The sequence below is a fragment of the Cavia porcellus genome, unplaced genomic scaffold (assembly GCF_034190915.1).
Source record: "Cavia porcellus strain 051 isolate PalLab524CR breed Dunkin Hartley unplaced genomic scaffold, mCavPor4.1 scaffold_20, whole genome shotgun sequence".
NCBI lineage: Eukaryota > Metazoa > Chordata > Mammalia > Rodentia > Caviidae > Cavia > Cavia porcellus.
This window is the reverse complement of record NW_026947503.1, coordinates 20,028,884-20,043,075: the sequence shown is the minus strand read 5'-3', so window position 1 is coordinate 20,043,075 and position 14,192 is coordinate 20,028,884. Positions and strand designations below refer to the sequence as shown.

General features: G+C 33.1%; 1 protein-coding gene across 1 annotated transcript in view; it reads right to left on the bottom strand.

The window, feature by feature from the left end:
* Nucleotides 1–14,192, bottom strand: part of Vps4b (vacuolar protein sorting 4 homolog B) — a 31,080-nt gene that overhangs the window by 4,133 nt on the left and 12,755 nt on the right. The window contains exons 2-9 of the mRNA XM_005005524.4: nucleotides 13,993–14,104; nucleotides 12,451–12,607; nucleotides 10,037–10,104; nucleotides 6,944–7,063; nucleotides 4,230–4,386; nucleotides 3,756–3,904; nucleotides 2,953–3,034; nucleotides 1,274–1,493 (exon numbers count right to left, since the gene is read on the bottom strand). Coding sequence (XP_005005581.1) covers nucleotides 1,274–1,493; nucleotides 2,953–3,034; nucleotides 3,756–3,904; nucleotides 4,230–4,386; nucleotides 6,944–7,063; nucleotides 10,037–10,104; nucleotides 12,451–12,607; nucleotides 13,993–14,104 — 1,065 coding nt within the window. The remainder of the gene's footprint in view (nucleotides 1–1,273; nucleotides 1,494–2,952; nucleotides 3,035–3,755; nucleotides 3,905–4,229; nucleotides 4,387–6,943; nucleotides 7,064–10,036; nucleotides 10,105–12,450; nucleotides 12,608–13,992; nucleotides 14,105–14,192) is intronic.

The following is a 14,192-nucleotide window of genomic DNA, read 5'->3' as shown; positions in this document are numbered from 1 at the left end:
TCTCCAAAATTTCAGTGGCACAAAGTCAGAGATTTGAGTCTTTTTGACTGTTATACATTCTGATCTTCTGCTGGACCTCTATTATTTAGACCTTTGACAAATTAAATAAATGAACAAATATGGTTTTGCTAGTTGGAATAATTAGCCTTAAAAAAAGGATGGATTCATAGAGATGTCTACTACTGTTGTTGATTTAAAACTCTACTGTTAAATATTCCTCTCAGTAAAGAAATGACTGAAAAGGGGTAGATGAGTATTAATCAGGTACCAAGATGAGTTTAAGAATATTATTTCACATCATTCTTGTAATAGTACTTGAAGTAGTGCCATTCCCATTTTAGAAATTGAAATAAGTTGTAAATAGCTAACTTAATTTGCTTTAGAAGATATAGGAGGTAAGTTGAGGTATCTAGTTTCATGAATTTGAAAGGTTTAGTTCAAGCTCCTAACTTTTTCAGAAAGTTTATTTTATTTTGGTATGTGTATCATGACCAGGATCTTAGTCATGATATACTGGTCTTGCCATACATTGTGGGATTAAATTTACTGAGGATTTACACATGTGTTACTCTGAGAAATATTGGATAGTGCTATCTTCAAGTAGGAAGGCTGATCCAGTGTTACTTAGGTAACTCAAGAACACATAGTATTTTACAGTAGTGTACTCTACCACTGTATGCTCAATTCAGCAGGCTAACCACTATACAGGAAAGGCACAATAGCAGAAAGCTTGCACTTTCAGATTTTTAAATACACTTTAAAGGAAAAATCACATTCTGCCCCATTCTAGACAACATACTTTGGCAAACTTGTTGGCATCAGGTCTCAGATTTACTACCAACAGGCAGATAGCTACATGTACCTCTTTATTTTGTGAGAAGTAAATAAAACTGTAAGATGTAGGACACAGCATAATGATAGGCAATGCAAATAATCTAAAAGATACTATGTAGTATTACTTTGTTCATGACTCTGCTCATGGTTGTTCTAGCTACATCAGAAGCAGCCTTATAACCACTCTCACACTAAAGCAGTATGAAAGTATTATAAAAAATGATTTCACAGAAAAACTTAAAACATGTCAGGATTACAAATAGTGGTTATTAATAAACTATTAGAGAACTAAATTTCAATGAAACAGAAATACACCAATTATAACCCACATAGTGTATTATCACACTGAATCCACACTGAAATCCTTCCAAATTCACTGAAGACAAACAAATGGTGATCTTGAAATTTTATTTTAAAACAGATGAAAAGAGAAACTCACCCTTTTGAAGTGAGTAGCCGATTGTACTTTTCTAACAGGCTGCATAAGTGCATCACGAACAATGATACTTATATCTGCTCCTGAATAACCATGAGTTTTCTTCCCAAGTTCTCTGAAGTCTGTGTCTGTCAAACTGTTCTGAGTGGTTCCCAAGTGTAGTTTAAACATTGCTGCTCGGGCATGGGCTTCAGGCAAAGGAATGTAGATTCGCTTCTCAAATCTTCAAAGAAAAGTTGTATGAAGGATATTGAAATATGTATTTAATTTTAACTAAACATTAAATATTTTTAAGAAAATAGAGTCAAAGTAGAATAGTAGTAGATACTAATAGAAGCTATTTGGATATTCTCAATGATACTAGGTTTAGCACTGTACAGAGTTAACCACGAACATTTAGATTAAATAAAGAGGATATCCAGAATACACAAACAAAAACAAAACTTTGCAAGAAAACTTGTTTGGGGTGGTTTAGTGTTTTTTTTTAAATAATTTTTTATTATAGTGTCTGTATATCCATATTCTCCACATAAAAATATATCCTGTAGGATTAGTTTTTCACAAATCGTACTCTGAGCTCTGAATCAAGAGATTAATGATTACTAATAGAGTACAGATGACAATCTCTAAATTCAAAATACTGAAATCATTCAAAATCTTAACATATTACACATAATAGGGTCCTCTTTGTTATAAATAAATTCATTCAGAAGCCTATATCATAAATAATAAATAATCTGCTTAATTAATAATTGTGCTTGTTTTCTTAAAATTTCAGTATCTGGAGATAGGAAACAGGGACAATTTGAGTGATCTCTGAAGACATTTCTCAAGGTAATTTTCTGTGGCAGTGGGATTTGGAAAGTTTGTATTACCAGCAGAGGTAAGTTTGGAATATGCTATATTTTCTTGCTTTTTTTTTGGTACCAAAGATCGAACTTGCTTCCTGGAGCTTGCCAGACGGTGCTTATGCTGCTGAGCTAAATTCCCAGCCTTGGAATAGGCTATTTTTCAAAATTACACATTTCCTTAGTCCCAAGTGATAATCAAGCATGTTGGCAAATCAATAGGTAAAAGTGGCAAAACCTGATGCCTTTTAAAATACAAAATAAAATAATGAAGTAGGGAACTGTGAAGCAGGGAAAAGTAGAGTCTACATACCTATAGGTATAACTGGCATTTTATGTGCAAATTGAAAAATCAGATGTAAAATGTTTTGCTAAAAATTTGTCTTATCCTACTTTGACTTACGTAGTCATCTAAAAAACTTTATATGAGGGGTATTCAATGAAATATGAGACTATTTATAAATTCTAGAAGTACCAATGCTTTGCTCTGCTTAACCAAAATTAATCCCAGTGAGCTCAAGGCCAGCCTCAACTGCATAGCGAGATCATATTAATAAATTAAATAAATAAATACATAAATGTAAGCATAAGGCTAGTACATTTTCCAATGTGAAAGATTTCAGTATATAGCGATCTTGTATTTTCAATATACCAGGCAAACAAATGAGCAAATGGCCATCTCGCTTCCCTCAAGGCAGGGGGGCAACAGAGTGAGGGTACATTAAAAAAATTTATGGAAATTTATCAGAATGCCTCCTCACTAGAGAGAAAGAGAATTACCATTTACTAGCTACATAGGTAGTTAGAAATAATATATTTACTGTATCATTATACCTCCGCCTAATGGCAGAATCCAGAACCCAGGGTATGTTTGTAGCACCCAGAACCAGAATTCCATCATTGTCCACACCAACCCCTGTGTGAAAACAGGTAATATTAAAATTTAAAAATCTTGCTTGTATGTTTTTAAAAAATGCAGTGCCGTGCTTTAACATTAAAGTGCTTCATCCTCAGTCTCTCTGAAACAAGTGTATTTTTATCAAATATCATTTTATTGTAACATGATGCAGATAATCCCAAGAATCAAATCTCCTAGGCTGTGCATAAATACTATTACATTCTCTGCAAAATGTTTCAACTGATATGGTTTCTGTCACATGTGGAGCTACATGCACACACACTTGCATGTGCACACACATATACAGAGTCTGCATTTATTTTGTTTTTGCTTTGTGTTACTAGGGATTGAACCCAGGGCCTTAGCACTAAGCTATATCTCTAAGACCTTTTTCACCTTCTGCGCTTTGAGATAAGATCTGGCTAAGTGATTAAACTGCCCACTATGGGTACAAACAAACTTGCAATTCTCTTGCCTCTGCCTCTCACAGTGCTGGGGTTACAGATGTGTACCACCACATCTGGCTCCAACTGGTTACATTAATCTCTTCACTATTTGTTATCAGTATATCCTACAAGATAATGACTGCTACATTCTGCATGCGTATGAAAACAATCAAAATGAACTACTGCATAATGAATTAGCAAATTTGTTAAGAGAAATTCTGCTTAAATATTTTCCACTATTGTTATAATAGGGTTATATAACAAAGACCATTTTTAAAAATGAGTAATACCACCTTGCATTTGCACAAGAAACTCTGTTTTAATTCTGCGCGCAGCTTCACTTTCATTTTCACTTCTTGAACCACACAGAGAATCAATTTCATCAATGAAGATAATGGAAGGCTTGTTTTCCCTGGCAAGCTGAAATAAATTCTTAACAAGTCTAAAAAGAAATAAAAACTTTCAGTCTCTAAAAAAAAGTCTAGTATTTCAGGTACACAAAATAAGAATGCTATATAATTTACTGCTTTATAAAAATGTAAATATGGAAGTCACAATATAAAAAATTATGTCCTGTAGGATTACAGTTACATATATTGTTCTACAAAATAAATGTCAAACCAAACACTGATCTGATAGAGAAATAAGTACATATGTCACTTTTCTAAACATGTACTAACGAAATAAGAACTCTATTACTTTCAGGCTAATCCAGTGGCTACCGTACACAGAAGAAAACAAAACAAAGCAGAAGATTTACTACTTACTTCTCACTTTCACCGAGCCACTTAGAAACAAGGTCAGAGGAGGATATTGAAAAAAACGTTGAGTTGTTCGCTTCTGTTGCTACAGCTTTGGCTAAATAGGATTTTCCTGTTCCAGGTGGCCCAAACAATAGAATTCCTCTCCAAGGTGTCCTCTTGCCTAAAATTTGCATTAGAAAAATAACATGAGACTTCTAAGACTGTTCATTTCGTTACTATAGATATTATCCATACTAAAGAATACTCTGAGAAGGTTTTTACTCTAAAGCTATCATAGAATAAAAAGGTATTTTAAAAATAAGACATCTGGGCATGGTGATACAAGCTTATAATTTTGGCACTGGAGGTTGAAGAAGGAAGACTGAAAGTTTGAGCCCAATCCAGGCAATTTCATAACTTGGCAAGACCCTGTCTCAAAAATAAGAACCAATAAAAAGGAATTGGGGATGTAGCTTGGTGCAAAGATCCCAAATACCATCACCATTATCATAAGTAAAGGAAAAAAAGAAAAAGGAAAAAAAAAACTAAGCTACTTATGTCTTAAATGTATTATTTGTTAATTCTAGAGATTATTTTGTTAAAAGTGCCTTTAAATACAAGCCTAATAAGTTCTTTTGCTTGCTCACTCATTCATTCAACCAGTGTATATCAAAACCATGATACGTTAGACAGAAAAACAAAAGGATCTTTGCCCTGGACCAGTTTATAGTCTAATGAGGAAAAAAAAGAGTTCAGTTAAAAGTACACTTTTTAACGATCTGTTGTGTGCCCAGTTTAACAACACTAACCATAAAAGCAGCACAGATTCTTTAGGATGTGCAGTTTGGATGATTTGTGAAGTACTGCTAGGTTCTTAATTCACACGGAAGCAACAAGTTAATATTATAGTTTGCAGTTTCAATGGGTGGTTTGGTAATGAATGGGATCTCTTTTAAATCTTAGTTTTTCTAAAATATAACAAGGCAGCAAATGAACTCTTTGGGCATCAATTATGCAAATGAGAAATTATAATGCTATCTAAAATAAACCAGAATATGTTTTAGCTTGCAAATGTATGTTAAAAAACATCTAGGAACAAACTATAGATGGATATAGTGTCTGCAATGGAATGATATACAGATGACTAATGGCAAAACTAAATATTGTTACTGTTATGAAAACCTCAACTATTACTTAATTCTATCTTTCTTTTATATGTGCACAATTATAATTCTGTTTTCCACTGCTGGTGGTACATATACTATTGGTATCACATGAATATTTCTAGGTGGTATTCAAATTCTTTTTGTCTAAACAATTATCTTTTTAAAATGTATGTTAGAAAAACATCTATTTATAATAAATGGAAATCAGTCTTTCAAAATAACATTACTAGGTAAAAGTGAATGATCTGAAATTCCAATATAGAAAAAATAATCTATTCTGTTACAAGTCAATATAGAGATGACCTCTGGGGAGGAAAGACAAAAGGACGATTGCTTGGCTACTGGTAATACCACCTTAATACAACCCTTCTTTATGTGGGGGATTAGTACACAAGTAACTAATAAGGAAGTTGAAAACTTTCAGTTCCTGCATACTGAAGTCTTTATGATCTACTTCATTAAAACACTTTCAAAAAGTAAGCAATTTAAAGAAAAATATTTTAACAACAAAGATACATATATATGACAAACTTCATGGAAAGGATAAATGATTCATGTTTGAGAAATGTTGGTAATGTATAATGTGAGTTCAATCAGGTATTTGTACCTTTAAGGAATTATGATGTCAACTTTGAAATTCTTTCCAAAAGTCACACCTGAAGCTAGGTGGACCAACACATGGCTCACTGGCTCTTTACTTTCTGCCTGATGGCTTTGTGTGACACACTATCTGGATGTGATTTGAGGTCTATGTCACAGATATGCTCTTTACATAAACCAGGTTTTTTCAAAAGGAAAAACTATGCTTAACTATTAAGACCATGGGAGTAGCCATATTATGGACACAGGCCATCACTCACAAAAAGGACAACGTGAAGGAATGATTCGGCACAGACAAATCACTTACTGCTGGAACTAGAACTTGAGCTATCTCCTGCTGGTAGGTCAGCAACATTCTCTCCACAGTGATAATCAGCTGTCCCTTTGTCCCTAGAGAATATGCACTTCATCTGAAGCCGTTAAATAATTCTTACTCTTTCTAAGAAATGGAAATATTCTTAAAAAACTAATGCATGCCCACTGCAAAAATTTCATATGAAAGTCAAAACAAAAAGTAAAGATCATTTTTATTTCCTAGGCAAACATTAACATTTTAAAGTCAGTCCATCTATCCTTACTCTTGGCATACACATATATTAACAAACACAGAATCATCCTGTGTTTTATAACCTGGTTTTTGATATTTATGAAAGGTATGGGCATTCTTCAATAGATGAAAATGAAGAATGAATTTCATTAGTATGAATACACACTCCACTTAAATGAGTACATTGCACACGCCTGACACTGATTTACCTTACGCCCTCCTGGTTGATATTTAGGTTGTTTTGCAACAAATGCATTGCAAATTCAGATACATATAATAATAAAACATCTGTATAAAGATGTATTACTTCCAACTGGCAGAATTTATGATAATTCATGATACAGTGACAAGAACTCATGTTTTAACTACTCCACTGATGTGTTTTAAAAGAATCATTAAATAAAATTACTTGAAAGGCATCTCACCTGTAAAAAGATGGGGAAATTTAATGGGCAAAATCACAGCCTCTTTAAGAGCTTCTTTGGCTCCTTCGAGACCGGCAACATCACTCCATTTCACGTTTGGTCGCTCGATAACAATGGCACCTACAAAAAGTATGTCATCTTTAAATTATGGAAGACTATTTTCTCAAACTTGTAAAACAATATGAAATACTAAGGGTAAAAGAAATGCCTTAGAAAGTTGTCTGGAAAAGTTCTGTGTACTAAACCTTTCTGAAATGGTATGATGAAGTAGTAGTGCTGAGAGCAGTCAGAAGGCAAGTTCCTACTTTCTCCTTTTTTTTAACCTTTTCATTTGTGAAAGGAAAAATAGTATCATCTGCCCAAACTACTTAGTATCAAGGTCAAATGCCATAATATTAGAGTGCTTGGAAAAGCACCAAACACTGTTTAATATTAAGAGGTTATAATAGTTGAAACACTGTATTAGAGAATCAAGCATATTTGTTTAAAGGAGGTTGATTTACTTTTCTGTGAACCAAAAGCAAAGGTGATCTAATGCTTTCTTCAACTGCAGAGAGAAAATATGCTTCCTAACTTTAACTAAGGATAAACGGAAGTGAGGAAAGATGAAAAAAAAAAGATATAGAAATGAAAGTAGAAGTAAAGGACATGTAAGACAATGTATATCCTTAGAGATCTGCAACACTTTCCTGAGATTTTTTACTTTGCTTAATACTAAATATACCTTTAGTTATAATTTTTACAAATTACTGAAGTTAATTTTCCACTTTACTAGTGTATATAAATTGCTTAACTATAAACAATGAAGCAGCATGTTTTAACATGATACACAGTTGTTTTAATAATAAAATACCATTACACAATTTACTAGTTAAGGTTTTAGTTTTATAAGTCATTTTTTTCTGATTAGGAAATATCACCTATCATCCTAATTATACTCAATGGCTTACTTCGTAAATCATGAAGTTATGAGACTAAAATTAAATGTAACCATCATTTCTACATCCTAATCCTTCAGATTAGTACAAATAGAAAGGGCAATTTTTCTTTTTTTATGTTCCATTAAGATTAGTAATTCTGCTGGGCGTAGTGCTATACATCTGTTATTCCAGTTATTCAGGATGTCAAAGTAGGAGGAGTACAAGCTAGTGGCCAGCCTGGATAACTTAAGTGAGACCTTGTCTCAAAAAAAAAAAAAAAAAAAAAAAATTGTTCTTTTATAAAGGGCTGGGATATAGCTTAGGGTGAAGGCCTTGTGTTCAATCTGTAGTACTACCAAACCAAACCAAATCAATCCAAGCCAAGCCAAATGAAACCATACCAATGAACAAAGATTAATAATCCTACAGGAAAAAAAAATCTCTATTACTTGATAGAATTTCATATCTAATAAAAAGAAATCTACATATGTGTACCATTTGGCTAACTCAAGATTTTTTTTTTTTTTTTTTTTTTGTCTTTTTCTTTTTTATTGGTACCGGGAATTGAACTCACGACCGCCTGCTTGCAAGGCAGGTGCTTATGCTGCTGAGCTAAATCCCCAGCATTTTTAGGTAATTTAAAAAGTATGCAAAATTGATTTTCATGTGTGACTAGTATCTTTCTCCTTAAAGTTTAAAGGTGACTTTGGAGTGTTTACAAATCAAAGGTTAAATACTTGGTATTACTTAATGGTCTGTAAAACTAAAAAGATAGGAGTATGGAACAATATGAACAAATAATTAAATGTATTTTTAATTATATATTTTCATCAGGTCTTTGATTATACCATGTATGACATTAAAACACTACCCTCAAAAGTCACTAAATTATCTATATCACTAAAAAATCCAAATTATACATTCACTTTAATTCTAATAATCATGGTATAATTAATGCCATAATCTAAAACAGAAGTTTTAAAATATTTCAGGAAAAAAAGACTAAAAAAAGGTATTATATTGTGAAATCCATTAGCAAATGATTAAAGATGGAAAAGATGGAAAGAAGTAAATGATTAAAGATTAAAGGCAGAAATAACAATATAATTATTCCATGAGTTATGAAAGCCTACAGTTCATTTCATATTGTTCTTTATCCTAAAATTCCAAATAAATTTCCTCATTTAAATGTTTTAAGCATACATCACAGCTCAGTGAGTAAAACAGAAATATTACCAAAATAAAGACTGCTATAGCAAGGTTAAAGGTCTGGTTAAACTAGGTATGTTTATTATTCGGGAGCCAAGGTTACATAATGAAAATAATTTCTATTCAGCATTTTATTTGGCTAGATTCAAAAAATTATTAGCTAACATCTCAAAGAACAATCACATCTCAGCAATTAAAGAAGTCAGCAATTGATGTTTTATACACCCAGAGATACCATTTATCAAGTTCTTAGAATTTTTCAGATCTAATATAAATAAGTTATTTAACTATCATTAATTCCTGAAAGGATATTATAAATTTCCATTTTAGAGATGGGACTCAGACTCTGAGATTAGGGGAACTTCCACAGCCCTAGAGAGCTTTTAAAAGATAGATATTGGAGTGGAATTCAGACCTAAATCTACACTGTCTTTATCATGCCAATTTATGGGCTTTTACAGAAAAGTAAAAACAAGACAGCCTAAAGAGAGACAGAGGAACATGTAAATGGGAAGGAGCACTGAAAAGGAGATGAGAGAGAACAGATAAAAAACATGAAATAAACCAACAATGGATCAGTCACAGCAATGGTACTAAACGTAATTTCTAAATCATTGTACTACTCTGACAAAAAATTTTAATACTGTCAGGTTTTTGTCCTGTGCTAACAGCATAAACGCTATCAGCTTTCAGAGGGCAAATAAACTGAAAAGAATAAACCAGCAACTTTTTAAAGGCAGAAATAACAATATAATTACTCCATGAAAGAAACGAAACTATTAAAAACTGTGAGGGGCAAATTCTGTGAAAATGCTCTAAGCAAAGCCAGTATATGATCACTGGCAACCACAGCCAGTTCTAGAATTCTGTTTAAATACAGAAGGAAAGAAACAATTTAAGTCAGACAATTCAAGATGAGTCTTTTCAATAAGATAGTAAACTTAAAAATGAAATCTAAAGCAACCTTGAAGTTGATTCTGTAGTTTCTTTTTTTCAGGATCATCAGATTCTCCTTCCCCATCACTGTCATTCCTAATAAAAAGAATTTAACATATTTAATAGCATTCAAATAATGCTATCAAATAATGCAAAAATGAAGGAAGACAACCTGAAATACTTGTAATTTAAATGACAAAAGAAAACATTCACATTAAAAGTTATGCTTATATTCTTAAAATTTTAAATGAGAAGCAAATATATCAACCTATAGGGGATCATGAATAAAAGGAACAAAAAGGTCAGGAAGAAGTCAAGAGCTACCTTCAAATTCCTATGATATACTCTATGCATGTATGAATTAATAAATGTATGCCTATGCATAGTTCAATGAATGATTTAAGATGAATTACAGAACAGTTACAAGAAAAAAAAAACCCAATAAAATAAAAACACCAAGGTCCAAAATATAAATGGGGATAAAAGCACAACAGGTTTTATGCCAAAATGAGAATGCCAAGGTCAGCAGGATGGCAGAGTTATAGATGATATAGGATGGCAGTGAAAATGTTTCACTTGACACTTGCTCCTTCTAGCATGCTTTCTTGCATTGAAACAGTTTATTATTTAAACAAAGAACCACCACAAAACCTCCTAACCTGTGTAGGTCCCCTTCCAGGATGGTTTCATGAGTTCAGTTCCTCTGAGGTGAGGGAAGCTTGCATAAAGATCAAATCTTCTAAGGGAAACCACTGTTTTGGTGCAGGAGCAGAGACATTAGTCTTTCTGTGTGTGCTCCCATGAGAACAGCTCAGAGGGGAGTGAGAGCAGCAAGATCCCTGCCTGATACACCTCTATAGTGTATGAATGAATTCACAACTGACTGTCCTCCAGGATATATGGAATTTAAGATTGACTCTCTGGCCTTAAAATTCTGTACTATACTATAAAATTCTGTACTATACTATAAAGAAATTCCTTTTTTGCTCCAGCCAAAATGAATCCTGCTGGTTGTCACTACGATTGTTATTCATAACAAGAAAAAAACTACTATCCCTTTGAAGGCAGCCACCATAGGTGAGATGATTACAGATTTCTTTAGCAAGACTGGAACAGCCTCAACAGATGGGGAAGACAGGGTATTTCTGCTGGTGAACAAGTTTCACCAGAGGTCCAGACAGAACTGGGGGCCCTGGGCACAGAGGTCAACTGAATTCATTCCATGTTGGGTATTCCTGTCTTACACTACATGTCATTACATACAAGAAACCCGAAAGTTGAAATTCAGTAATCTGTAAGATAGAAGTATGAGCTGAGTTTTTTATGTCAATGCTGTACATGCAAAAGATAAAATATTCTTAGGGTATCACAGCAAACTCTAGTTCTCTCACTGTATTTTGAACAGATAATATAAAACTTGAAGCTTATAATTTTCTTCGAACCCTATCATGATGCAACTAGTCAACTCTAATTCTTATATTCCTTATGTCCTTCAAAATAGTTTATGGTAGTAGCCACAAATCCCCTAAAGTATTGCCTAAAAGGTACTTCATTCTTCATGACCACAGGGGATTATCTAGGGAACTTGCACTACTGAGGAGCATGAACTGCATGACACTCTAAAGCCCATGAACACCTCACTGCTTTGAAACCCAACAAGGACAAGATTATCCCACCATGGAGTCCTATTTTCTTAACATTGTTTCACCTGGAACCCTTCGTGGCACCAGTTAGTAGAAAGGTCAAAGAGGATCTTGGTAGAGTATGTTCCCCCTGTTTCGTACAGAGCTGGGCATGCATATTACATATCAAATAAGAGAATTCTGCATCTGTAATATAATATAACATCCACGAGGGAACACATTCCAAAAATGGGTTTTAACTTTTAAAATCATGACATGTTGTTTTTTGACAACATAAAATATATGGAATGCAAATCCACATCAAAAAACCCTCCACATCTAAAAAATTACTTGCATTATTGGCATTATTTTTTGTCTATATTTTAATTTGTGGATCACTCTTATAATTTAAACCTTGATATTACATGATGGTCAGAGGCTCAGTGCTACTCCTATGCATATCTTCCCTAACAGAAAGAAGCTCTGGAGGTTTCTTTTGGGCACATCATTCCCTAACCCATATAAACCAGGGGTGCAAACTTTTGTTTGTCAAGGACCACACAGTAAAATATTTCAGGTTTTGTGGCTGTTCAGATTCTACTGCAAACGTTCAACTCTGTTATAACAGGATGCAATGAACCTTGTATGATGACACATAAACAAATGGGTGAACATATTTCCCAGTAAAATACATTAACAAAAACAGGCAGTAGGTCTGTGTTGGCCCATTAACCATGGTTTACCAATACCTCATTCAAACAAAATAAACCTACTTCATAAATGAAAAGTTGAAACAAAATCTACTATTTTTAATACATACCCCTTTTCATCAGCTGGACTTGGCTGTCCCTCTTTCACTGGCTTTTGTGGAGTTTTCTCTCTTTTCTTCAGATATTCCTTTAGTTTTTCTGCTCTATCAAGATATTCTGTACACTTTACTCTGATACTTTGCTTGGCTTTATCACCCTGTGCTTCATCTGTTGGAAGTAAATGGGAGAGATTTTTTCACTTAGTATCTGATAGAGAAAAATTTAAATGTAGATGTAGTCTTTTAACCGTGGAAATTTTATGTTGGCAGAGGGAATAAAGATGATCTCTAACTCATTGTAATCAATGGCTATCAACTCTTTATTCCTTTCTTCACAGGCTTGGAGACCAATGGTGAATGTGGGTCACAAGAGATCTCACAAGATAGCAGAGCATTTTAAGTTAACATTAAATAATAAGAAACTATTTAATATTCTTTATGTTTCATGTTCTGCTCTCATATCTGAAATCTCGTTTATACAAAACCAATCATAAGACAAACAACTGGATTGTAGAACAGTGATTACCAGAGATGGAGAAAGGACAGAAGTAGATAAAGGAAAGTTGTACAATAGAATGTGTTGAAATATTACAATGAATTCCTTTAATATGTACAAAATGTGTTCATTAAAAATAAAATATAAAAAGCTAAATAAAAGTAAAGCGGTAATAACCATTTCCATTATTAGCTATATAAGCTTTATTTCAAAGAGCATATAAAGATAAGGAAATCTTACAGATGTGAACCACTAACATAATAATTGTACTAAATAAAGGCCATTGTCAGGGCTACTTTTAATAGTAGGCTTAGCAATATATAAAATGCATGGAAGCTGGGAATGGTGGAGCACTCCTGTGATCCCAGCACTGTAGAGCTTGAGGTAGGAGGATCTTTGCAAATTTGAGACCACCCTGGGCTACAAACTGAGCCCAAGGCCAGCCTGCACTACAAAGGAAGACCCAGTCTCAAAAAGACAAACAAGAACAAAAATATGATTAGCCTCATGTATCTTTGGTTACGATACATTGTTAGTTTCACCTTAATTCACACAAACCCTCATGATTAAACAAGGAATACTGAAAAGCCTTAAATTATCTAACTGCATTCAGTGTAAAATTATAAAGACAAGAGGTTCTCATTTGTTCTTCTCATTGTCAAATTCCCAGTGCCCAAAATAGTGCCTGGCACATGAAGAATATGCAATATGTATTTGTAAAATACAATAATAATATGCTTCCCAATCTATTTTCAAACACATGCTTTGGAAACAAGTTTATATTACATACTTTGGTATATTATCATTAAAATAAAAGAGTTGTTTGCATTGACATTTTAAGATGTATGGAAATACAAACTAATAATAATTGTTACATTCATTAGGTACATTTGAGTACTTCAAGTAGAATGAGTTTTTTTGGCTAAAGATGGTTTAGAATCTGGTTTTATATTCCAATCAAATCTCATAAATAAAAATAGAAGAATTTTATTTTGCAGTGTTAGGTAAAACAAAAAAACAAAAAAACAAAAAAGAAAAACAAAAAACCAAGATCTTACATTTAACTACATGAAGAAAATACTGTACAGCATGTTGGTAGAGTTGAAGGGCTTCCTCATAATTCCCAGCTTTGTCTTCTTGTGCTGCTTTGTTAGCAAGATCTATTGCTTTCTGTTTGAGAAAAATGAAACATTTACATTACAACCACAATATAAACATAAAATGAACTAAATAATCAAAATGGAACTTTTTAGAGGGG